The sequence below is a fragment of the Carassius auratus genome, unplaced genomic scaffold, assembly GCF_003368295.1.
Source record: "Carassius auratus strain Wakin unplaced genomic scaffold, ASM336829v1 scaf_tig00030419, whole genome shotgun sequence".
Lineage (NCBI taxonomy): Eukaryota > Metazoa > Chordata > Actinopteri > Cypriniformes > Cyprinidae > Carassius > Carassius auratus.
Window position 1 is genome coordinate 688 of NW_020525851.1, and position 23,549 is coordinate 24,236.

Consider the following 23,549-nt stretch of genomic DNA (forward strand, 5'->3'; position numbering starts at 1 on the left):
AGCTGGATGAAAACACTTGACGTTGGACTTCATACTTTTAATGTAAAGAAGAGATGGCTTGACCCCCGACGTGATTTGAACACGCAACCTTCTGACCTGGAGTCAGACGCCGCTACCGTTGCGCCACGAGGTCTTAAAAAACAGGTTATTGCTTCCTTTGCATGGCCCGTTGATGCATTCACCCCAATAAGGAGCCTACTTTTCCCAATAACATCAAGAGGTACGGATGTCTGATTTTCTTGGAAACTTTTCGTGCCTTACGATTTTTCCATCCTTCTATAGCTCAGCTGGTAGAGCGAAGGACTGAAGATGAGTTGTTGGGTATCCTTAGGTCGCTGGTTCGATTGCGGCTCCAAGGAGTGTGATTTTAAATTCAGAGCAAATATTTTCACATTTCCTTTAGACCTCGTATTGGCAGTTAAAAAAAACCAATGGGTCAAGATCCAAATATATCACCTTACAGAGTGGAAGGAGCGTTTGTCATATTAGAGGCTTCTTTTTTACACGCTTCAATAATTATGAAAACAAAGCTGGATGAAAACACTTGACGTTGGACTTCATACTTTTAATGTAAAGAAGAGATGGCTTGACCCCGACGTGATTTGAACACGCAACCTTCTGATCTGGAGTCAGACGCGCTACCATTGCGCCACGAATTCTTAAAAAACAGGTTATTGCTTCCTTTGCATGGCCGTTGACGCATTCACCACAAAAAGGAGCCTATTTTTCCCAATAACCTCGAGAGGTACGGATGTCTGAATTTCTTGACACCTTCTGGTGCCTTATGATGAAAACGCTTGACTTTGGACTTCATACTTTTAATTTAAAGAAGAGATGGCTTGTCCCCCGACGTGATTTGAAAACGCAACCTTCTGATCTGGAGTAAGACGCGCTACCGTTGCGCCACAAGGTCTTAAAAAACAGGTTATTGCTTCCTTTCCATGGCCGTTGATGCATTCACCCCAATAAGGAGCCTATTTTTCCCAATAACCTCGAGAGGTACAGATGTCTGATTTTCTTGGAAACTTTTCGTGCCTTACGCTTTTTCCATCCTTCGATAGCTCAGCTGGTAGAGCGGAGGACTGTAGATGAGTTGTTGGGTATCCTTAGGTCGCTGGTTCGATTGCGGCTCCAAGGAGTGTGATTTTAAATTCAGAGCAAATATTTTCACATTTCCTTTAGACCTCGTATTGGCAGTTAAAAAAACCAATGGGTCAAGATCCAAATATATCACCTTACAGAGTGGAAGGAGCGTTTGTCATATTAGAGGCTTCTTTTTTACACGCTTCAATAATTATGAAAACACTTGACGTTGGACTTCATACTTTTAATGTAAAGAAGAGACAGCTTGACCCCGACGTGATTTGAACACGCAACCTTCTGATCTGGAGTCAGACGCGCTACCGTTGCGCCACGAGGTCTTAAAAAACAGGTTATTGCTTCCTTTGCATGGCCGTTGACGCATTCACCACAAAAATGGAGCCTATTGTTTTCAATAACCTCGAGAGGTACGGATGTCTGATTTTCTTGGAAACTTTTCGTGCCTTACGCTTTTTCCATCCTTCGATAGCTCAGCTGGTAGAGCGGAGGACTGTAGATGAGTTGTTGGGTATCCTTAGGTCGCTGGTTCAATTCCGGCTCGAAGGAGTGTGATTTTAAATTCAGATCAAATATTTTCACATTTCCTTTAGACTTCATATTGGCAGTTAAAAAAAGCCAATGGGTCAAGATCCAAATATATCACTTTACAGAGTGGAAGGAGTGTTTGTCATATTAGAGGCTTCTTTTTTACAAGCTTCAATAATTATGAAAACAAAGCTGGATGAAAACACTTGACGTTGGACTTCATACTTTTAATGTAAAGAAGAGATGGCTTGACCCCGACGTGATTTGAACACGCAACCTTCTGATCTGGAGTCAGACGCGCTACCATTGCGCCACGAAGTCTTAAAAAACAGGTTATTGCTTCCTTTGCATGCCTGTTGACGCCTTCACCACAAAAAGGAGCCTACTTTTCCCAATAACCTCGAGAGGTACGGATGTCTGAATTTCTTGACACCTTCTGGTGCCTTATGCGTTACATCCTTCGATAGCTCAGCTGGTAGAGCGGAGGACTGTAGATGAGTTGTTGGGTATCCTTAGGTCGCTGGTTCGATTGCGGCTCCAAGGAGTGTGATTTTAAATTCAGAGCAAATATTTTCACATTTCCTATAGACCTCGTATTGGCAGTTAAAAAAGCCAATGGGTCAAGATCCAAATATATCACCTTACAGAGTGGAAAGAGCGTTTGTCATATTAGAGGCTTCTTTTTACACGCTTCAATATTTATGAAAACACTTGAATTGGACTTCATACGTTTAATGTAAAGAAGAGATGGCTTGACCCCAACGTGATTTGAACATGCAACCTTCTGATCTGGAGTCAGACGCGCTACCGTTGCGCGTTTAATGTAAAGAAAAAAAAAACAGGTTATTGCTTCCTTTGCATGGCCGTTGACGCATTCACCACAAAAAGGAGCCTATTTTTCCCAATAACCTCGAGAGGTACGGATGTCTGAATTTCTTGACATCTTATGATGAAAACGCTTGACTTTGGACTTCATACTTTTAATGTAAAGAAGAGATGGCTTGTCCCCGACGTGATTTGAACACGCAACCTTCTGATCTGGAGTCAGACGCGCTACCGTTGCGCCACGAGGTCTTAAAAAACAGGTTATTGCTTCCTTTGCATGGCCGTTGACGCATTCACCACGAAAAGGAGCCTATTTTTCCCAATAACCTCGAGAGGTATGGATGTCTGAATTTCTTGACACCTTCTGGTGCATTATGATGGAAACGCTTGACTTTGGACTTCATACTTTTAATGTAAAGAAGAGACGGCTTGTCCCCGACTTGATTTGAACATGCAACCTTCTGATCTGGAGTCAGACGCGCTACCGTTGCGCCACAAGGTCTTAAAAAACAGGTTATTGCTTCCTTTGCATGGCCGTTGACGCATTCACCACAAAAATGGAGCCTATTGTTTTCAATAACCTCGAGAGGTACGGATGTCTGATTTTCTTGGAAACTTTTCGTGCCTTACGCTTTTTCCATCCTTCGATGGCGGTACCTGACAACCACAAGTCTGTAAAATTAATCCAATAGTATGCCGACTTCTATCTTTTAAAAACCAATCACGTTATGACCTCTATCTTTTGAAAACCAATCACGTTACGACCTCTATCTTTTGAAAACCAATCACGTTACGACTTCTATCTTTTAAAAACCAATCACGTTACGACTTCTATCTTTTATAAATCAATCACGTTGCGATCTCTATTTTTCCGCGTCCAATGAAATGGCAAGGTCTATTTCTCATACACCAATCACGCACGTCCTCGCCAATTGCATGTAATCTCCGCTCAGGTAACGTTAAATTATTTACATTCCGCTCATGTATGTTATTTATATCTTGATATGAATGAAATGGTTTAGGATTTTTGTTCTTTAGGAATAGCAAGATTGGCCATGTAAATTAGCCTATGATTACCGCTTGATACTACGTAACGTCAACTGTCACTGATGTGTAAATACTATTACGACCGGAGCTAACGTAACTGTAAATATGTCGAATTTAACCGATTAACAAGTTTTCTCAATGAAAAAAAAAATGCTTTTTATTGAATTGTAATAAGGTTCCGCAGCTTTTTCCAAATGCGGCATTTGAACACACAAAATAAATTTGGAAAATGTTAATGTTTTGTTTAACTTTTACACGTATGTTATATGTTTGTACATATGTTATGACCAGTCAAAAGAAGTGAATGGATAAGTTTATACATTCAGGTTCATGCCCTTATCACATGGACACAGTTGAAAGACCACAATATGTTTAATCTGAGTATTTGTTTTAGTCAAATTAATCCATAATGCTATATATTTATTTATTTATTTATACTCATAAACGTGTTGTATGAGCCTAGGTCATTGAGACATACAGCCATAATAGAAAGATCTATCACAACTTGTTAAGACTCTATGTAATTGTTCTTATACTTTTATTCTTGTTATAATCTTATTATATGTATTTTTTTATATTTGTACAAACATACACACATACATACAAACATATATATATATATATATATATATATATATATATATATATAAATGTTATATAATTGTTTTGACATTATATATATGACTGAATTGTGCAATTGAAATGGCATGAATATAGCCCCTGCTGCTGACATGGCATTAAATAATAAATAAATAAATCACAACATGTTATATGTAAGATAATATGTGTATTATAATGAACTTATAATCTGCTATAATATGGCGGTCGTTCTGGACCAGGAACACAACTAGCTATCATGAAATGAACACAACAGGAGGGTAAATGCTACAGGCTACAATGGCAGTTAGTGTAACGTGTTATGTAGTGTTTCAGGCAACGACATGGCTTCAGCTAAGTCTCACAAAGGCATGAGTAATGCTGAATGGCTTGCGCGTCTGGAGAGTTTTGCCCAAACAGGAGTTTGGCCATCTACACAGGGGAATAGACCTTCTCCCCGACAAAAAAGATGGCATGAGATGTATCAGAAGGTAAGTTATGCAGCTAGATTCATGGGCAAACTAACAAACTTTTTTGACAATACATTGTGGTATTTTTATTTATGTGTATGGTTAAGTAATTACATGTAAATACAATGTTATATTGATATAATTATGATGACTTATTGCTGTTTTGAGATCCAGTGTCAGAGGTATAATTCATGTTCACAGATAGAAAAGTGCCCTCTGCAAATGAGGGGACAGACCACTCTTCTGAAGGAAGCTCAGACATGTATTTGTGGCTTTCACAAGGTAACTTCAATTAGCCTGGTTCAAGTTGCATAAATAGATAGATGTGTTTGCAACATCAATGTGTCTTTATATCTAAAATCACATTAGGAAGACTGTTTTGTACTTTATGCATGTGTCACAGGTTCATCCACCAGTCACAGGGGAAGCATCACAGAGCACCCCGGCCCAAAGCACACCCTCTGTCAGCGATGTGTCATGTCCTGCAAAGAGACCTAAACTGACATTGTCAATGGTAAGCAGACCACACTATTGCATGCATCACTGCAGATACTGAAACATCTCAACCTTTAACTATAGTGTTAGGGTTTTGTTATCACTAACCATGACAAATCTTTTTAGTTTGAAAAGTCAAGGTTTGGAGGCTCACATGTGGCAGCAGCAAAACCTAATTTGAGCACCCAGAGGAAAACCTCTCAGGTTAATATTAAAAGACATCAAGACTTTTATAATGTCATCATGACTTTATCACTATGTAATTTTAATGTATTAAAAACATGGCAATCCCCTTAATAAATTATTCATAATGTTTGACTCCACAGATGTTAGAGCACTCCAGTTCAGCTACAGTTTCATGTCCACCCTCTGATCCTCATCCTCCTCCATCCCCCAAACCTCATCAGCCCGTCATCCAGTCCTCCTCTTCCTTCTTCCTTCCTCCACCTCAGAGTTCACAACGCATCAAAAAACAGCAACGCCATCAACTGTTTCTGAGAATACTGTTGTGAGGAGCCCAGTAAGATCTCATTCAAAATATATACATGTCTTCATCATTTAATGCTCTCTTAGCTTTTATTTAAACCAGTGTTTTTTATAATATCAGCAGGTCTCATCTCAGCCAGAAGATCTCCCCCTTCTGTGGCCACAGACAATGCCACAGCAAGACCAGAAGTGGGTGTCAGAAGCACTTTTTAGGGTTGGTGCAAAGGGAAAGCTGGAGCTGCGTGAAAACCTACAGTTGTGGTATCACCCCCCACCACCAGCCCTGTTGTACCACCAAGCTCCAACACCTGATAGGTTTTTTTCACAGCGTCTCTTGCTCTGGATGCCATATAAGCTGTGGAAGGTGCGGCTCCAGTGTACTAACCCTGCCTGTGCCAGGCAACAGCTGTGTGGTGGTGGACTGCACAGGAGGGTACGACAGGTGTTAGACATTGACAGATACTACAACCTGGTGACAGAGACCCTGATCTGCACCAGGTGTAGAACCAGCTATCTGTCCTGGAGTCAAGCTGTGCTGCAGCAGTTGGACCTGGCCCATCGATCTGAATTCAGGGTCATCCTCACACGCAAGTAATTATTTTGCAGTCATTTTCACTTATGTGCTACCCTTTCTGATAAATATTTCCTACAATAATTAGATACCTTATAATAAGATACTTAAATGAATGCTTTTTTCCAAGGTATGCCTGTGACATTCGGGTTCTTCGCTTGCTGCGTGAGAGGGGCATGGGGAATGGCCCAGTGAGGATCATCGGCCAGCTGAGAGAGAACCACAGTGAGGAGTGGTTGAAACGTGCGCTTCGGTACACATCAGAGTGTGTGGCCTTTTTTGATAATCGTGGCCTGCATCCGCTGCACTTCCAGGAGCCACCACCACTTGCTTCAGTACCCAGCTACAAATGGCTCCTCACTGTATATAGTCAGGACATTCTCAACAGGCTCGATCACATAAAGGCCAGCATAACATCCACGTATGGATCAATCTTAAAAATGGATTCAACTAAGAAGGTCAGATAAGCTGCTTAATTGACTGTACCCTTATCTATAATGTATTGTTAGACCAAGAGAGCTTTATTTTGTCAGTGTAACTGATTTGGATGCATGTTGTATTATTTGCTACGCTTATTGTTTCTTTCAGATCACCAAGAAGTTGAGTGGGCCTGCGAAAGGCACAGCACAGTGGCTTACCTCAGTGGGCAATGAGATAGGTCAGGTGCTGATGAGTGTCCTGACTGCGAATGAAGGGGCTGGGTTAGACCTCATGGCTGCAGGGCTCATGGAGCGATACCGGAGTGCTGGTGTTGATCCTCCCACTATCATTTATGTGGACTGTGATTGTTGCAAGAAAGTGGGAGAGACTAAATTGAAGAGGCGGTTCAGCGGCTGGCCAGATGTCATCGTCCGCCTAGACATTTGGCATTTTATGCGACGTCTGGCAGTAGGGTGCACCACTGACGCCCACCAGTTGTACCCTACTTTTATGGCAAGGCTGTCATCCTGTATTTTTGAGTGGGATGCAGGGGATCTCACTCTGCTGAGACAGGCCAAAAGGGAGCAACTCATCCAACAGGGCTGGCCTACTCTGTCGGAGGCAGAACTGGACCATCATTTAACTAAAGCTGAGCTGCTCCAGCACTGCAGGAGGAGAACACGGGGAGAAGAAACCACTTTCCGCCTCCTTGATATGCTCATCAGAGAGCTCATGGGTGGCAAGGGGAATGATGCTCTTGGTGTTCCTCTACTTGACAGTGTGAGAATGCAGCACATCTGGAATGTCCAGAGGCGGCACATCACCTGTATCCAAGACCCTCCAAATGTGCCGCTCTATACTGAAACTGGAACTACAAGCAAGGGTGGGGTGGTTCTAAAAACTTATCGTTGTGCCAGAGGCTCCACATCCCTGGAATCATTTCACTGCCACCTAAACAGATTTATTCCAGGTTTGTCATGTCAGAATATACCACATTTTGCCACTAATTCCTGTTTATCAAGATATTTGCAGATTAAATTTTATGTTTTGCATTTTCCCAAAGCAATATTTGGCTTTCTATTTCTTTTTCTAGGGAACAGCGCAAACAGCCTGAACTTCCAGATTTATCTCCTGGAAGGTTTATTACGCTGGAATCAGGACCGGGCTGAAGCTGCTGTTGCAGATGGAGGTTCAACTCTGCGCTCTTACACAGGGGAGCTGGTTTACTCTGTCAATGAGAACTACAATAAGTTGTATGGCAGGAAATTGGTCCCTAGCTTCACTCCACCTGCAGTATACACAGGTAAAAATATTTTGATAAATGCAGCTCATGATGTAGCATGTTTTTGGTAAAATTACAAGTGCTTTTGGACAATAATAATGTAATTTTGACATATCAGACAAAAATTATACTACCAGAATATTTATACATTATTCTGTGTTCTAGGTTTCAGGGCAGAAAATAAAATACATAGTAGAATATAGAGTAATCCTGTCTTTTTATGATACCCTCTGAATTAGATATATATTGTTCATACAGAAGTGGACAACAAAATATTTACTGCATTTCTAAATAAACCTTTCTGCATAATTTCCATTAAAAATGTTTCCTGTTACAAATATTTCCTCAAGGGAGCTCATTGGAGTACAGTACTTGTTGAGGCAGAATAGTCAGCCCCTGGAGGACATGTGCCCTACCTCTGATAGGACCTCTCAATTGCTGGAGGAGATAGATGTGGAGGAGCAAGTGGAAAAGGATGAGGGTTTCATTGATTTCTTTGGAGAGGAAGCCACAGTGGCAAATCTTGTGGCATCAGATGACTTAGTCCTTTCAGGTCCACCAGTTCTACCAGCTGCACCAGTTCCCAGTGTCCAGGCTCCTACAGCTGCACCACTGCCCAGTGTCAAAATTCCACCACTGCCCATTGTCCAGACTCCACCACTGCCCAGTGTCCAGACTCCACCACTGCCCAGTGTCCAGACTCCACCATTGCCCAGTGTCCAGACTCCACCATTGCCCAGTGTCCAAACTCCACCACTGCCCAGTGTCCAGACTCCACCACTGCCCAGTGTCCAGGCTCCACCACTGCCCAGTGTCCAGACTCCACCATTGCCCAGTGTCCAGACTCCACCATTGCCCAGTGTCCAAACTCCACCACTGCCCAGTGTCCAGACTCCACCACTGCCCAGTGTCCAGGCTCCTTCAACTGCACCAGTGCCCAGTGTAGCTGCATCACTGCTCAGTGTCCAGGCTCCAACATTGTTCAGAGTCCGGGCTCCTTCAGCTGCACCAGTGCCCAGTGTCCAGGCTCCACCACTGCTCAGAGTCCGGGCTCCTTCAGCTGCACCAGTGCCCAGTGTAGCTGCACCACTGCCCAGTGTCCAGACTCCACCACTGCCCAGTGTCCAGGCTCCACCACTGCTCAGAGTCCGGGCTCCTTCAGCTGCACCAGTGCCCAGTGTAGCTGCACCACTGCCCAGTGTCCAGACTCCACCACTGCCCAGTGTCCAGGCTCCACCACTGCTCAGAGTCCGGGCTCCTTCAGCTGCACCAGTGCCCAGTGTAGCTGCATCACTGCTCAGTGTCCAGGCTCCACCACTGCTCAGAGTCCGGGCTCCTTCAGCTGCACCAGTGCCCAGTGTAGCTGCATCACTGCTCAGTGTCCAGGCTCCACCACTGCTCAGAGTCCGGGCTCCTTCAGCTGCACCAGTGCCCAGTGTAGCTGCATCACTGCTCAGTGTCCAGGCTCCACCACTGCTCAGAGTCCGGGCTCCTTCAGCTGCACCAGTACCCAGTGTCCAGGATCCTTTAGATACACCAGTGCCCTCAGCAATGGTAAAATTTCCTTTTCTATACGAATTGTCACTCATTTAGTTATCTGCCATTAAGCAGTAAACTTACTTAACAGCATGTAAATACCTAACCAACAGTTATATATTTCCAGGCTGTTGACGAACACTGCATTCCTGGAATGGACCGGGTGGATGCGTTGGCAGAGTGTCTGGTGGAGCTGCGCACACAGACAAGCCTCACACTTACCAACCAACAAGTTGGGACCATTGTGGGTCTGTGGCAGAACCTGGACAAATTTGATAAAGACAGGGTGGTGTATGCTGCTCGTCATCAAGACAGGCTACTTACAGGACGTTTTAGGTCCCCAAAAAAGAAAGCTGTCTTCACTCCTGGTGTCGACAGCACAAAAAGGTGTGTTTTGGGTTCTAGCGGCTCTCCAGCACAGTGGCCTAATTGCTGTCGCCTTGTTGAAATGATTTTCATAAGGTTATGTAACATCCACCGAAGCCCCAAGAAACAGCGGACAGAATGTCTGTCTAGATGGGATCTCATTCTTCGTGATTACAGAAAAATTCGGCAGCTAATCCTGAGCAATGGAACGGTGATGAGTGACACAACCCTTCAGCTAGTTGAGGTAAATCAGAGGACCCTTACGACATGGCACAATAACCGTTTAAAGGGTCAGGAGGTCTCCTTGCTGTTGCAAGGGCTGGACCTTCCAGAGGCACGTCCAGTGGCTTTGGATGTTTTGCCTCCAGCACGAGTACAGCCTGTTGTGCCTCCACAATATAGCCACCAGTTGCATACCTACCAGATGCCACCAGACACAGCTGGACAGGCAAAGACAAAGTTTAGAAAGATTGCGCCCTCAGCTACCTGTACATCTGCCACAGCAACTTCAATCTGGCCATCAGCCGTACACCCTCAGCGTTCAGCCACGTCCAGCCAGCTAAGGACAATTTGTCCCAGGCCGACAGCACCACACCCATTGGTTCCTGACACACCCACTGCCCCTGTTGTGTCTCAGATGTTTCTGGTGCCCTGCCCAGCCCCATTTTCCACCATTAACCCTGGAGCAATTTCCTCTGAGCCACCTGCAAATGACACAGCCACTCCAACCAAACGATCGTACAATCGCACTGTAAAAGCAAATTCGTGCAGAAAGTGTGGCCAATTTCGTACTCAAGAAACTGGCCATAGCCAGTACAAAGGCAAAATATATTGCCCTAATAAAGAAACAATTACGAAGGAGCAGTGGTTACAGATTATGAGAAGATAACTCATTTATTTATGTGTGATACATTCATTTTGTTCTCTTGGTTGGATCTGTTCTGTTTTTTATCTTCCAGCCATATTTAATGTTAAAGAGTTATACTGTGCACTTTTTTTTATCTTGTATTATTATTATTATTATTATTATTATAAACATGTGGGTATGTATGTGAATACACTATAATACATATGGAAATATATATACATATTAAATAAAGTTAAACTATTATTATTATTATTATTATAGAAAGGTTTATGTGTAGAGGAAGCAGTATAAAGTAAAATACCAAAATGTGTAGATTTTGATGTATATATTTATATATATTTTTGTACTTATTTTATATAGCGTGTGAACTTAAAATTCTTAATTTTATATTGAATTTAGTACTTTTCCTACATTTTTTTAAATATGTATATAGTTAATAAATATATTTCTCTTTGACTGGTGTGTTGTATTTATTTGTTTTATTGAATGTAATGACATTCAGTTTACAGTTAAATTCAGTGTCACGTGTAGCTTTGCAGTAAGTAATAAGATACAATAAAGTGTGAATGCCGTAATAAGGAGGTTATTTTGTCCCTACTGCCACAGGAAATGATTGCCTTAATAAATGCACTTTGACTAATGATAATGATAATGAGAATAAAATAAAAATCAATCTTAGAAACGAAAGAATTATTAAATCAAAAACATTACTGTCAAAATCAATCTTAGAAACGAAACAATAATTAAATTCAAATACATTACTTTTCAAATCAAACTTGGACACGAAACAATCGATTTACGATTTTTAACAAATACACGCATAACTTTATGTGACAGCGTGGATTCGAACCTACGATTTCCTGAATTTCTCGCGCTTCTCTTCCTCCCTCTCCCCTCTTCCCCCCCTTCTTATACAGACAATTGTTCCCCAGCTTTGGCGGAGCTGGTAGAGCGGAGGACTGTAGATGAGTTGTTGGGTATCCTTAGGTCGCTGGTTCAATTCCGGCTCGAAGGAGTGTGATTTTAAATTCAGATCAAATATTTTCACATTTCCTTTAGACTTCATATTGGCAGTTAAAAAAAGCCAATGGGTCAAGATCCAAATATATCACTTTACAGAGTGGAAGGAGTGTTTGTCATATTAGAGGCTTCTTTTTTACAAGCTTCAATAATTATGAAAACAAAGCTGGATGAAAACACTTGACGTTGGACTTCATACTTTTAATGTAAAGAAGAGATGGCTTGACCCCGACGTGATTTGAACACGCAACCTTCTGATCTGGAGTCAGACGCGCTACCATTGCGCCACGAAGTCTTAAAAAACAGGTTATTGCTTCCTTTGCATGGCTGTTGATGCATTCACCACAAAAAGGAGCCTATTTTTCCCAATAACCTCGAGAGGTACGGATGTCTGAATTTCTTGACACCTTCTGGTGCCGTATGCGTTACATCCTTCGATAGCTCAGCTGGTAGAGTGGAGGACTGTAGATGAGTTGTTGGGTATCCTTAGGTCGCTGGTTCGATTGCGGCTCCAAGGAGTGTGATTTTAAATTCAGATAAAATATTTTCACATTTCCTATAGACCTCGTATTGGCAGTTAAAAAAGCCAATGGGTCAAGATCCAAATATATCACCTTACAGAGTGGAAAGAGCGTTTGTCATATTAGAGGCTTCTTTTTTACATGCTTCAATATTTATGAAAACACTTGAATTGGACTTCATACTTTTAATGTAAAGAAGAGATGGCTTGACCCCAACGTGATTTGAACATGCAACCTTCTGATCTGGAGTCAGACGCGCTACCGTTGCGTCACAAGGACTTAAAAAGCAGGTTATTGCTTCCTTTGCCTGGCCGTTGATGCATTCACCCCAATAAGGAGCCTACTTTTCCCAATAACCTCAAGAGGTACGGATGTCTGATTTTCTTGGAAACTTTTCGTGCCTTACGATTTTTCCATCCTTCTATAGCTCAGCTGGTAGAGCGAAGGACTGAAGATGAGTTGTTGGGTATCCTTAGGTCGCTGGTTCGATTGCGGCTCCAAGGAGTGTGATTTTAAATTCAGAGCAAATATTTTCACATTTCCTTTAGACCTCGTATTGGCAGTTAAAAAATCCAATGGGTCAAGATCCAAATATATCACCTTACAGAGTGGAAGGAGCGTTTGTCATATTAGAGGCTTCTTTTTTACACGCTTCAATAATTATGAAAACACTTGACGTTGGACTTCATACTTTTAATGTAAAGAAGAGACAGCTTGACCCCGACGTGATTTGAACACGCAACCTTCTGATCTGGAGTCAGACGCGCTACCGTTGCGCCACGAGGTCTTAAAAAACAGGTTATTGCTTCCTTTACATGGCCGTTGACGCATTCACCACAAAAATGGAGCCTATTGTTTTCAATAACCTCGAGAGGTACGGATGTCTGATTTTCTTGGAAACTTTTCGTGCCTTACGCTTTTTCCATCCTTCGATAGCTCATCTGGTAGAGCGGAGGACTGTAGATGAGTTGTTGGGTATCCTTAGGTCGCTGGTTCAATTCCGGCTCGAAGGAGTGTGATTTTAAATTCAGATCAAATATTTTCACATTTCCTTTAGACTTCATATTGGCAGTTAAAAAAAGCCAATGGGTCAAGATCCAAATATATCACTTTACAGAGTGGAAGGAGTGTTTGTCATATTAGAGGCTTCTTTTTTACAAGCTTCAATAATTATGAAAACAAAGCTGGATTAAAACACTTGACGTTGGACTTCATACTTTTAATGTAAAGAAGAGATGGCTTGACCCCGACGTGATTTGAACACGCAACCTTCTGATCTGGAGTCAGACGCGCTACCATTGCGCCACGAAGTCTTAAAAAACAGGTTATTGCTTCCTTTGCATGGCTGTTGATGCATTCACCACAAAAAGGAGCCTATTTTTCCCAATAACCTCGAGAGGTACGGATGTCTGAATTTCTTGACACCTTCTGGTGCCTTATGCGTTACATCCTTCGATAGCTCAGCTGGTAGAGCGGAGGACTGTAGATGAGTTGTTGGGTATCCTTAGGTTGCTGGTTCGATTGCGGCTCCAAGGAGTGTGATTTTAAATTCAGAGCAAATATTTTCACATTTCCTATAGACCTCGTATTGGCAGTTAAAAAAGCCAATGGGTCAAGATCCAAATATATCACCTTACAGAGTGGAAAGAGCGTTTGTCATATTAGAGGCTTCTTTTTTACATGCTTCAATATTTATGAAAACACTTGAATTGGACTTCATACGTTTAATGTAAAGAAGAGATGGGTTGACCCCGACGTGATTTGAACACACAACCTTCTGATCTGGAGTCAGACGCGCTACCGTTGCGCCACGAGGTCTTAAAAAACAGGTTATTGCTTCCTTTGCATGGCCGTTGACGCATTCACCACAAAAAGGAGCCTATTTTTCCCAATAACCTCGAGAGGTACGGACGTCTGAATTTCTTGACACCTTCTGGTGCCTTATGATGAAAACGCTTGACTTTGGACTTCATACTTTTAATGTAAAGAAGAGATGGCTTGTCCCCGACGTGATTTGAAAACGCAACCTTCTGATCTGGAGTAAGACGCGCTACCGTTGCGCCACAAGGTCTTAAAAAACAGGTTATTGCTTCCTTTCCATGGCCGTTGATGCATTCACCCCAATAAGGAGCCTATTTTTCCCAATAACCTCGAGAGGTACGTATGTCTGAATTTCTTGACACCATCTGGTGCCTTATGCGATACATCCATCGATAGCTCAGCTGGTAGAGCGGAGGACTGTAGATGAGTTGTTGGGTATCCTCAGGTCGCTGGTTCAATTCCGGCTCGAAGGAGTGTGATTTTAAATTCAGATCAAATATTTTCGAATTTCCTTTAGACTTCGTATTGGCAGTTAAAAAAAGCCAATGGGTCAAGATCCAAATATATCACTTTACAGAGTGGAAGGAGTGTTTGTCATGTTAGAGGCTTCTTTTTTACAAGCTTCAATAATTATGAAAACAAAGCTGGATGAAAACACTTGACGTTGGACTTCATACTTTTAATGTAAAGAAGAGATGGCTTGACCCCAACGTGATTTGAACACGCAACCTTCTGATCTGGAGTCAGACGCGCTACCGTTGCGTCACAAGGACTTAAAAAGCAGGTTATTGCTTCCTTTGCCTGGCCGTTGATGCATTCACCCCAATAAGGAGCCTACTTTTCCCAATAACCTCAAGAGGTACGGATGTCTGATTTTCTTGGAAACTTTTCGTGCCTTACGATTTTTCCATCCTTCTATAGCTCAGCTGGTAGAGCGAAGGACTGAAGATGAGTTGTTGGGTATCCTTAGGTCGCTGGTTCGATTGCGGCTACAAGGAGTGTGATTTTAAATTCAGAGCAAATATTTTCACATTTCCTTTAGACCTCGTATTGGCAGTTAAAAAAACCAATGGGTCAAGATCCAAATATATCACCTTACAGAGTGGAAGGAGCGTTTGTCATATTAGAGGCTTCTTTTTTACACGCTTCAATAATTATGAAAACACTTGACGTTGGACTTCATACTTTTAATGTAAAGAAGAGACAGCTTGACCCCGACGTGATTTGAACACGCAACCTTCTGATCTGGAGTCAGACGCGCTACCGTTGCGCCACGAGGTCTTAAAAAACAGGTTATTGCTTCCTTTGCATGGCCGTTGACGCATTCACCACAAAAATGGAGCCTATTGTTTTCAATAACCTCGAGAGGTACGGATGTCTGATTTTCTTGGAAACTTTTCGTGCCTTACGCTTTTTCCATCCTTCGATAGCTCAGCTGGTAGAGCGGAGGACTGTAGATGAGTTGTTGGGTATCCTTAGGTCGCTGGTTCAATTCCGGCTCGAAGGAGTGTGATTTTAAATTCAGATCAAATATTTTCACATTTCCTTTAGACTTCATATTGGCAGTTAAAAAAAGCCAATGGGTCAAGATCCAAATATATCACTTTACAGAGTGGAAGGAGTGTTTGTCATATTAGAGGCTTCTTTTTTACAAGCTTCAATAATTATGAAAACAAAGCTGGATGAAAACACTTGACGTTGGACTTCATACTTTTAATGTAAAGAAGAGATGGCTTGACCCCGACGTGATTTGAACACGCAACCTTCTGATCTGGAGTCAGACGCGCTACCATTGCGCCACGAAGTCTTAAAAAACAGGTTATTGCTTCCTTTGCATGCCTGTTGACGCCTTCACCACAAAAAGGAGCCTACTTTTCCCAATAACCTCGAGAGGTACGGATGTCTGAATTTCTTGACACCTTCTGGTGCCTTATGCGTTACATCCTTCGATAGCTCAGCTGGTAGAGTGGAGGACTGTAGATGAGTTGTTGGGTATCCTTAGGTCGCTGGTTCGATTGCGGCTCCAAGGAGTGTGATTTTAAATTCAGAGCAAATATTTTCACATTTCCTATAGACCTCGTATTGGCAGTTAAAAAAGCCAATGGGTCAAGATCCAAATATATCACCTTACAGAGTGGAAAGAGCGTTTGTCATATTAGAGGCTTCTTTTTTACACGCTTCAATATTTATGAAAACACTTGAATTGGACTTCATACGTTTAATGTAAAGAAGAGATGGGTTGACCCCGACGTGATTTGAACACGCAACCTTCTGATCTGGAGTCAGACGCGGTACCGTTGCGCCACAAGGTCTTAAAAAACAGGTTATTGCTTCCTTTGCATGCCCGTTGACGCATTCACCACAAAAAGGAGCCTATTTTTCCCAATAACCTCGAGAGGTACGGACGTCTGAATTTCTTGACACCTTCTGGTGCCTTATGATGAAAACACTTGACTTTGGACTTCATACTTTTAATGTAAAGAAGAGATGGCTTGTCCCCGACGTGATTTGAAAACCCAACCTTCTGATCTGGAGTAAGACGCGCTACCGTTGCGCCACAAGGTCTTAAAAAACAGGTTATTGCTTCCTTTCCATGGCCGTTGATGCATTCACCCCAATAAGGAGCCTATTTTTCCCAATAACCTCGAGAGGTACGTATGTCTGAATTTCTTGACACCATCTGGTGCCTTATGCGTTACATCATTCGATAGCTCAGCTGGTAGAGCGGAGGACTGTAGATGAGTTGTTGGGTATCCTTAGGTCGCTGGTTCAATTCCGGCTCGAAGGAGTGTGATTTTAAGTTCAGATCAAATATTTTCACATTTCCTTTAGACTTCATATTGGCAGTTAAAAAAAATAAAATGGGTCAAGATTCAAATATATCACTTTACAGAGTGGAAGGAGTGTTTGTCATATTAGAGGCTTCTTTTTTACAAGCTTCAATAATTATGAAAACAAAGCTGGATGAAAACACTTGACGTTGGACTTCATACTTTTAATGTAAAGAAGAGACGGCTTGACCCCGACGTGATTTGAACACGCAACCTTCTGATCTGGAGTCAGACGCGCTACCGTTGCGCCACGAGGTCTTAAAAAACAGGTTATTGCTTCCTTTGCATGGCCGTTGACGCATTCACCACAAAAATGGAGCCTATTTTTCTCAATAACCTCGAGAGGTACGGATGTCTGATTTTCTTGGAAACTTTTCGTGCCTTATGCTTTTTCCATCCTTCGATAGCTCAGCTGGTAGAGCGGAGGACTGTAGATGAGTTGTTGGGTATCCTTAGGTCGCTGGTTCAATTCCGGCTCGAAGGAGTGTGATTTTAAATTCAGATCAAATATTTTCACATTTCCTTTAGACTTCATATTGGCAGTTAAAAAAAGCCAATGGGTCAAGATCCAAATATATCACTTTACAGAGTGGAAGGAGTGTTTGTCATATTAGAGGCTTCTTTTTTACAAGCTTCAATATTTATGAAAACAAAGCTGGATGAAAACACTTGACGTTGGACTTCATACTTTTAATGTAAAGAAGAGATGGCTTGACCCCGACGTGATTTGAACACGCAACCTTCTGATCTGGAGTCAGACGCGCTACCGTTGCGCCACGAGGTCTTAAAAAACAGGTTATTGCTTCCTTTGCATGGCCGTTGATGCATTCACCCCAATAAGGAGCCTACTTTTCCCAATAACATCAAGAGGTACGGATGTCTGATTTTCTTGGAAACTTTTCGTGCCTTACGATTTTTCCATCCTTCTATAGCTCAGCTGGTAGAGCGAAGGACTGAAGATGAGTTGTTGGGTATCCTTAGGTCGCTGGTTCGATTGCGGCTCCAAGGAGTGTGATTTTAAATTCAGAGCAAATATTTTCACATTTCCTTTAGACCTCGTATTGGCAGTTAAAAAAACCAATGGGTCAAGATCCAAATATATCACCTTACAGAGTGGAAGGAGCGTTTGTCATATTAGAGGCTTCTTTTTTACACGCTTCAATAATTATGAAAACAAAGCTGGATGAAAACACTTGACGTTGGACTTCATACTTTTAATGTAAAGAAGAGATGGCTTGACCCCGACGTGATTTGAACACGCAACCTTCTGATCTGGAGTCAGACGCGCTACCATTGCGCCACGAATTCTTAAAAAACAGGTTATTGCTTCCTTTGCATGGCCGTTGACGCATTCACCACAAAAAGGAGCCTATTTTTCCCAATAACCTCGAGAGGTACGGATGTCTGAATTTCTTGACACCTTCTGGTGCCTTATGATGAAAACGCTTGACTTTGGACTTCATACTTTTAATTTAAAGAAGAGATGGCTTGTCCCCGACGTGATTTGAAAACGCAACCTTCTGATCTGGAGTAAGACGCGCTACCGTTGCGCCACAAGGTCTTAAAAAACAGGTTATTGCTTCCTTTCCATGGCCGTTGATGCATTCACCCCAATAAGGAGCCTATTTTTCCCAATAACCTCGAGAGGTACAGATGTCTGATTTTCTTGGAAACTTTTCGTGCCTTACGCTTTTTCCATCCTTCGATAGCTCAGCTGGTAGAGCGGAGGACTGTAGATGAGTTGTTGGGTATCCTTAGGTCGCTGGTTCGATTGCGGCTCCAAGGAGTGTGATTTTAAATTCAGAGCAAATATTTTCACATTTCCTTTAGACCTCGTATTGGCAGTTAAAAAAACCAATGGGTCAAGATCCAAATATATCACCTTACAGAGTGGAAGGAGCGTTTGTCATATTAGAGGCTTCTTTTTTACACGCTTCAATAATTATGAAAACACTTGACGTTGGACTTCATACTTTTAATGTAAAGAAGAGACAGCTTGACCCCGACGTGATTTGAACACGCAACCTTCTGATCTGGAGTCAGACGCGCTACCGTTGCGCCACGAGGTCTTAAAAAACAGGTTATTGCTTCCTTTGCATGGCCGTTGACGCATTCACCACAAAAATGGAGCCTATTGTTTTCAATAACCTCGAGAGGTACGGATGTCTGATTTTCTTGGAAACTTTTCGTGCCTTACGCTTTTTCCATCCTTCGATAGCTCAGCTGGTAGAGCGGAGGACTGTAGATGAGTTGTTGGGTATCCTTAGGTCGCTGGTTCAATTCCGGCTCGAAGGAGTGTGATTTTAAATTCAGATCAAATATTTTCACATTTCCTTTAGACTTCATATTGGCAGTTAAAAAAAGCCAATGGGTCAAGATCCAAATATATCACTTTACAGAGTGGAAGGAGTGTTTGTCATATTAGAGGCTTCTTTTTTACAAGCTTCAATAATTATGAAAACAAAGCTGGATGAAAACACTTGACGTTGGACTTCATACTTTTAATGTAAAGAAGAGATGGCTTGACCCCGACGTGATTTGAACACGCAACCTTCTGATCTGGAGTCAGACGCGCTACCATTGCGCCACGAAGTCTTAAAAAACAGGTTATTGCTTCCTTTGCATGGCCTGTTGACGCATTCACCACAAAAAGGAGCCTACTTTTCCCAATAACCTCGAGAGGTACGGATGTCTGAATTTCTTGACACCTTCTGGTGCCTTATGCGTTACATCCTTCGATAGCTCAGCTGGTAGAGCGGAGGACTGTAGATGAGTTGTTGGGTATCCTTAGGTCGCTGGTTCGATTGCGGCTCCAAGGAGTGTGATTTTAAATTCAGAGCAAATATTTTCACATTTCCTATAGACCTCGTATTGGCAGTTAAAAAAGCCAATGGGTCAAGATCCAAATATATCACCTTACAGAGTGGAAAGAGCGTTTGTCATATTAGAGGCTTCTTTTTTACACGCTTCAATATTTATGAAAACACTTGAATTGGACTTCATACGTTTAATGTAAAGAAGAGATGGCTTGACCCCAACGTGATTTGAACATGCAACCTTCTGATCTGGAGTCAGACGCGCTACCGTTGCGCGTTTAATGTAAAGAAAAAAAAACAGGTTATTGCTTCCTTTGCATGGCCGTTGACGCATTCACCACAAAAAGGAGCCTATTTTTCCCAATAACCTCGAGAGGTACGGATGTCTGAATTTCTTGACATCTTATGATGAAAACGCTTGACTTTGGACTTCATACTTTTAATGTAAAGAAGAGATGGCTTGTCCCCGACGTGATTTGAACACGCAACCTTCTGATCTGGAGTCAGACGCGCTACCGTTGCGCCACAAGGTCTTAAAAAACAGGTTATTGCTTCCTTTGCATGGCCGTTGACGCATTCACCCCAAAAAGGAGCCTATTTTTCCCAATAACCTCGAGAGGTACGGATGTCTGAATTTCTTGACACCTTCTGGTGCCTTATGTGTTACATCCTTCGATAGCTCAGCTGGTAGAGCGGAGGACTGTAGATGAGTTGTTGGGTATCCTTAGGTCGCTGGTTCAATTCCGGCTCGAAGGAGTGTGATTTTAAATTCAGATCAAATATTTTCACATTTCCTTTAGACTTCATATTGGCAGTTAAAAAAAGCCAATGGGTCAAGATCCAAATATATCACTTTACAGAGTGGAAGGAGTGTTTGTCATATTAGAGGCTTCTTTTTTACAAGCTTCAATAATTATGAAAACAAAGCTGGATGAAAACACTTGACGTTGGACTTCATACTTTTAATGTAAAGAAGAGATGGCTTGACCCCGACGTGATTTGAACACGCAACCTTCTGATCTGGAGTCAGACGCGCTACCATTGCGCCACGAAGTCTTAAAAAACAGGTTATTGCTTCCTTTGCATGGCTGTTGACGCATTCACCACAAAAAGGAGCCTAGTTTTCCCAATAACCTCGAGAGGTACGGATGTCTGAATTTCTTGACACCTTCTGGTGCCTTATGCGTTACATCCTTCGATAGCTCAGCTGGTAGAGCGGAGGACTGTAGATGAGTTGTTGGGTATCCTTAGGTCGCTGGTTCGATTGCGGCTCCAAGGAGTGTGATTTTAAATTCAGATCAAATATTTTCACATTTCCTATAGACCTCGTATTGGCAGTTAAAAAAGCCAATGGGTCAAGATCCAAATATATCACCTTACAGAGTGGAAAGAGCGTTTGTCATATTAGAGGCTTCTTTTTTACATGCTTCAATATTTATGAAAACACTTGAATTGGACTTCATACTTTTAATGTAAAGAAGAGATGGCTTGACCCCAACGTGATTTGAACATGCAACCTTCTGATCTGGAGTCAGACGCGCTACCGTTGCGTCACAAGGACTTAAAAAGCAGGTTATTGCTTCCTTTGCCTGGCCGTTGATGCATTCACCCCAATAAGGAGCCTACTTTTCCCAATAACCTCAAGAGGTACGGATGTCTGATTTTCTTGGAAACTTTTCGTGCCTTACGATTTTTCCATCCTTCTATAGCTCAGCTGGTAGAGCGAAGGACTGAAGATGAGTTGTTGGGTATCCTTAGGTCGCTGGTTCGATTGCGGCTCCAAGGAGTGTGATTTTAAATTCAGATCAAATATTTTCACATTTCCTATAGACCTCGTATTGGCAGTTAAAAAAGCCAATGGGTCAAGATCCAAATATATCACCTTACAGAGTGGAAAGAGCGTTTGTCATATTAGAGGCTTCTTTTTTACATGCTTCAATATTTATGAAAACACTTGAATTGGACTTCATACTTTTAATGTAAAGAAGAGATGGCTTGACCCCAACGTGATTTGAACACGCAACCTTCTGATCTGGAGTCAGACGCGCTACCGTTGCGTCACAAGGACTTAAAAAGCAGGTTATTGCTTCCTTTGCCTGGCCGTTGATGCATTCACCCCAATAAGGAGCCTACTTTTCCCAATAACCTCAAGAGGTACGGATGTCTGATTTTCTTGGAAACTTTTCGTGCCTTACGATTTTTCCATCCTTCTATAGCTCAGCTGGTAGAGCGAAGGACTGAAGATGAGTTGTTGGGTATCCTTAGGTCGCTGGTTCGATTGCGGCTCCAAGGAGTGTGATTTTAAATTCAGAGCAAATATTTTCACATTTCCTTTAGACCTCGTATTGGCAGTTAAAAAAACCAATGGGTCAAGATCCAAATATATCACCTTACAGAGTGGAAGGAGCGTTTGTCATATTAGAGGCTTCTTTTTACACGCTTCAATAATTATGAAAACACTTGACGTTGGACTTCATACTTTTAATGTAAAGAAGAGACAGCTTGACCCCGACGTGATTTGAACACGCAACCTTCTGATCTGGAGTCAGACGCGCTACCGTTGCGCCACGAGGTCTTAAAAAACAGGTTATTGCTTCCTTTACATGGCCGTTGACGCATTCACCACAAAAATGGAGCCTATTGTTTTCAATAACCTCGAGAGGTACGGATGTCTGATTTTCTTGGAAACTTTTCGTGCCTTACGCTTTTTCCATCCTTCGATAGCTCATCTGGTAGAGCGGAGGACTGTAGATGAGTTGTTGGGTATCCTTAGGTCGCTGGTTCAATTCCGGCTCGAAGGAGTGTGATTTTAAATTCAGATCAAATATTTTCACATTTCCTTTAGACTTCATATTGGCAGTTAAAAAAAGCCAATGGGTCAAGATCCAAATATATCACTTTACAGAGTGGAAGGAGTGTTTGTCATATTAGAGGCTTCTTTTTTACAAGCTTCAATAATTATGAAAACAAAGCTGGATGAAAACACTTGACGTTGGACTTCATACTTTTAATGTAAAGAAGAGATGGCTTGACCCCGACGTGATTTGAACACGCAACCTTCTGATCTGGAGTCAGACGCGCTACCATTGCGCCACGAAGTCTTAAAAAACAGGTTATTGCTTCCTTTGCATGGCTGTTGATGCATTCACCACAAAAAGGAGCCTATTTTTCCCAATAACCTCGAGAGGTACGGATGTCTGAATTTCTTGACACCTTCTGGTGCCTTATGCGTTACATCCTTCGATAGCTCAGCTGGTAGAGCGGAGGACTGTAGATGAGTTGTTGGGTATCCTTAGGTCGCTGGTTCGATTGCGGCTCCAAGGAGTGTGATTTTAAATTCAGAGCAAATATTTTCACATTTCCTATAGACCTCGTATTGGCAGTTAAAAAAGCCAATGGGTCAAGATCCAAATATATCACCTTACAGAGTGGAAAGAGCGTTTGTCATATTAGAGGCTTCTTTTTTACATGCTTCAATATTTATGAAAACACTTGAATTGGACTTCATACGTTTAATGTAAAGAAGAGATGGGTTGACCCCGACGTGATTTGAACACGCAACCTTCTGATCTGGAGTCAGACGCGCTACCGTTGCGCCACGAGGTCTTAAAAAACAGGTTATTGCTTCCTTTCCATGGCCGTTGACGCATTCACCACAAAAAGGAGCCTATTTTTCCCAATAACCTCGAGAGGTACGGACGTCTGAATTTCTTGACACCTTCTGGTGCCTTATGATGAAAACGCTTGACTTTGGACTTCATACTTTTAATGTAAAGAAGAGATGGCTTGTCCCCGACGTGATTTGAAAACGCAACCTTCTGATCTGGAGTAAGACGCGCTACCGTTGCGCCACAAGGTCTTAAAAAACAGGTTATTGCTTCCTTTCCATGGCCGTTGATGCATTCACCCCAATAAGGAGCCTATTTTTCCCAATAACATCGAGAGGTACGT

The 23,549-nt window shown here is 42.2% G+C and overlaps 1 protein-coding gene and 26 non-coding genes across 27 annotated transcripts; 7 read left to right on the forward strand and 20 right to left on the reverse strand.

The window, feature by feature from the left end:
* Nucleotides 1–587: 587 nt before the first annotated feature.
* On the reverse strand, nucleotides 588–659 carry trnaw-cca (transfer RNA tryptophan (anticodon CCA)). The gene has a single exon. It is a non-coding gene; the product is annotated as a tRNA-Trp (tRNA).
* Nucleotides 660–1,349: 690 nt separating this feature from the next.
* Nucleotides 1,350–1,421, reverse strand: trnaw-cca (transfer RNA tryptophan (anticodon CCA)). Its single transcript has one exon. It is a non-coding gene; the product is annotated as a tRNA-Trp (tRNA).
* Nucleotides 1,422–1,560: 139 nt separating this feature from the next.
* trnay-gua (transfer RNA tyrosine (anticodon GUA)) lies at nucleotides 1,561–1,647 on the forward strand. Its single transcript is given in 2 exon segments — nucleotides 1,561–1,597; nucleotides 1,612–1,647. It is a non-coding gene; the product is annotated as a tRNA-Tyr (tRNA).
* A 228-nt stretch (nucleotides 1,648–1,875) lies between these two features.
* trnaw-cca (transfer RNA tryptophan (anticodon CCA)) lies at nucleotides 1,876–1,947 on the reverse strand. The gene has a single exon. It is a non-coding gene; the product is annotated as a tRNA-Trp (tRNA).
* Nucleotides 1,948–2,628: 681 nt separating this feature from the next.
* trnaw-cca (transfer RNA tryptophan (anticodon CCA)) lies at nucleotides 2,629–2,700 on the reverse strand. Its single transcript has one exon. It is a non-coding gene; the product is annotated as a tRNA-Trp (tRNA).
* Nucleotides 2,701–4,230: 1,530 nt separating this feature from the next.
* LOC113080187 (uncharacterized) lies at nucleotides 4,231–5,572 on the forward strand. Its single transcript, XM_026252429.1, has 5 exons — nucleotides 4,231–4,586; nucleotides 4,767–4,847; nucleotides 4,969–5,079; nucleotides 5,187–5,264; nucleotides 5,387–5,572. The coding sequence occupies exons 1-5, from the start codon at nucleotides 4,440–4,442 to the stop codon at nucleotides 5,570–5,572; spliced, it is 603 nt and encodes a 200-aa protein (XP_026108214.1). The 5' UTR covers nucleotides 4,231–4,439.
* A 6,260-nt stretch (nucleotides 5,573–11,832) lies between these two features.
* On the reverse strand, nucleotides 11,833–11,904 carry trnaw-cca (transfer RNA tryptophan (anticodon CCA)). Its single transcript has one exon. It is a non-coding gene; the product is annotated as a tRNA-Trp (tRNA).
* A 941-nt stretch (nucleotides 11,905–12,845) lies between these two features.
* trnaw-cca (transfer RNA tryptophan (anticodon CCA)) lies at nucleotides 12,846–12,917 on the reverse strand. Its single transcript has one exon. It is a non-coding gene; the product is annotated as a tRNA-Trp (tRNA).
* Nucleotides 12,918–13,371: 454 nt separating this feature from the next.
* On the reverse strand, nucleotides 13,372–13,443 carry trnaw-cca (transfer RNA tryptophan (anticodon CCA)). The gene has a single exon. It is a non-coding gene; the product is annotated as a tRNA-Trp (tRNA).
* A 433-nt stretch (nucleotides 13,444–13,876) lies between these two features.
* On the reverse strand, nucleotides 13,877–13,948 carry trnaw-cca (transfer RNA tryptophan (anticodon CCA)). Its single transcript has one exon. It is a non-coding gene; the product is annotated as a tRNA-Trp (tRNA).
* A 914-nt stretch (nucleotides 13,949–14,862) lies between these two features.
* On the forward strand, nucleotides 14,863–14,949 carry trnaf-gaa (transfer RNA phenylalanine (anticodon GAA)). The gene is given in 2 exon segments: nucleotides 14,863–14,899; nucleotides 14,914–14,949. It is a non-coding gene; the product is annotated as a tRNA-Phe (tRNA).
* A 211-nt stretch (nucleotides 14,950–15,160) lies between these two features.
* On the reverse strand, nucleotides 15,161–15,232 carry trnaw-cca (transfer RNA tryptophan (anticodon CCA)). The gene has a single exon. It is a non-coding gene; the product is annotated as a tRNA-Trp (tRNA).
* A 139-nt stretch (nucleotides 15,233–15,371) lies between these two features.
* On the forward strand, nucleotides 15,372–15,458 carry trnay-gua (transfer RNA tyrosine (anticodon GUA)). Its single transcript is given in 2 exon segments — nucleotides 15,372–15,408; nucleotides 15,423–15,458. It is a non-coding gene; the product is annotated as a tRNA-Tyr (tRNA).
* Nucleotides 15,459–15,686: 228 nt separating this feature from the next.
* Nucleotides 15,687–15,758, reverse strand: trnaw-cca (transfer RNA tryptophan (anticodon CCA)). The gene has a single exon. It is a non-coding gene; the product is annotated as a tRNA-Trp (tRNA).
* A 1,210-nt stretch (nucleotides 15,759–16,968) lies between these two features.
* On the reverse strand, nucleotides 16,969–17,040 carry trnaw-cca (transfer RNA tryptophan (anticodon CCA)). Its single transcript has one exon. It is a non-coding gene; the product is annotated as a tRNA-Trp (tRNA).
* Nucleotides 17,041–17,179: 139 nt separating this feature from the next.
* On the forward strand, nucleotides 17,180–17,266 carry trnay-gua (transfer RNA tyrosine (anticodon GUA)). The gene is given in 2 exon segments: nucleotides 17,180–17,216; nucleotides 17,231–17,266. It is a non-coding gene; the product is annotated as a tRNA-Tyr (tRNA).
* Nucleotides 17,267–17,494: 228 nt separating this feature from the next.
* Nucleotides 17,495–17,566, reverse strand: trnaw-cca (transfer RNA tryptophan (anticodon CCA)). Its single transcript has one exon. It is a non-coding gene; the product is annotated as a tRNA-Trp (tRNA).
* Nucleotides 17,567–18,018: 452 nt separating this feature from the next.
* trnaw-cca (transfer RNA tryptophan (anticodon CCA)) lies at nucleotides 18,019–18,090 on the reverse strand. Its single transcript has one exon. It is a non-coding gene; the product is annotated as a tRNA-Trp (tRNA).
* A 689-nt stretch (nucleotides 18,091–18,779) lies between these two features.
* Nucleotides 18,780–18,851, reverse strand: trnaw-cca (transfer RNA tryptophan (anticodon CCA)). Its single transcript has one exon. It is a non-coding gene; the product is annotated as a tRNA-Trp (tRNA).
* Nucleotides 18,852–18,990: 139 nt separating this feature from the next.
* Nucleotides 18,991–19,077, forward strand: trnay-gua (transfer RNA tyrosine (anticodon GUA)). The gene is given in 2 exon segments: nucleotides 18,991–19,027; nucleotides 19,042–19,077. It is a non-coding gene; the product is annotated as a tRNA-Tyr (tRNA).
* A 228-nt stretch (nucleotides 19,078–19,305) lies between these two features.
* trnaw-cca (transfer RNA tryptophan (anticodon CCA)) lies at nucleotides 19,306–19,377 on the reverse strand. The gene has a single exon. It is a non-coding gene; the product is annotated as a tRNA-Trp (tRNA).
* A 682-nt stretch (nucleotides 19,378–20,059) lies between these two features.
* trnaw-cca (transfer RNA tryptophan (anticodon CCA)) lies at nucleotides 20,060–20,131 on the reverse strand. Its single transcript has one exon. It is a non-coding gene; the product is annotated as a tRNA-Trp (tRNA).
* A 136-nt stretch (nucleotides 20,132–20,267) lies between these two features.
* On the forward strand, nucleotides 20,268–20,354 carry trnay-gua (transfer RNA tyrosine (anticodon GUA)). Its single transcript is given in 2 exon segments — nucleotides 20,268–20,304; nucleotides 20,319–20,354. It is a non-coding gene; the product is annotated as a tRNA-Tyr (tRNA).
* Nucleotides 20,355–20,582: 228 nt separating this feature from the next.
* On the reverse strand, nucleotides 20,583–20,654 carry trnaw-cca (transfer RNA tryptophan (anticodon CCA)). The gene has a single exon. It is a non-coding gene; the product is annotated as a tRNA-Trp (tRNA).
* A 1,447-nt stretch (nucleotides 20,655–22,101) lies between these two features.
* On the reverse strand, nucleotides 22,102–22,173 carry trnaw-cca (transfer RNA tryptophan (anticodon CCA)). Its single transcript has one exon. It is a non-coding gene; the product is annotated as a tRNA-Trp (tRNA).
* A 454-nt stretch (nucleotides 22,174–22,627) lies between these two features.
* Nucleotides 22,628–22,699, reverse strand: trnaw-cca (transfer RNA tryptophan (anticodon CCA)). The gene has a single exon. It is a non-coding gene; the product is annotated as a tRNA-Trp (tRNA).
* A 433-nt stretch (nucleotides 22,700–23,132) lies between these two features.
* trnaw-cca (transfer RNA tryptophan (anticodon CCA)) lies at nucleotides 23,133–23,204 on the reverse strand. The gene has a single exon. It is a non-coding gene; the product is annotated as a tRNA-Trp (tRNA).
* Nucleotides 23,205–23,549: the final 345 nt, after the last annotated feature.

Coding starts and splice junctions, on each gene's coding strand:
- LOC113080187 (XM_026252429.1), top strand. CDS start 4,440: ATGGCTTCAGCTAAGTCTCACAAAGGCATGAGTAATGCTGAATGGCTT. Junction 4,848..4,968: donor GTATTTGTGGCTTTCACAAG/GTAACTTCAATT, acceptor CATGTGTCACAG/GTTCATCCACCAGTCACAGG. Junction 5,080..5,186: donor CTAAACTGACATTGTCAATG/GTAAGCAGACCA, acceptor AAATCTTTTTAG/TTTGAAAAGTCAAGGTTTGG.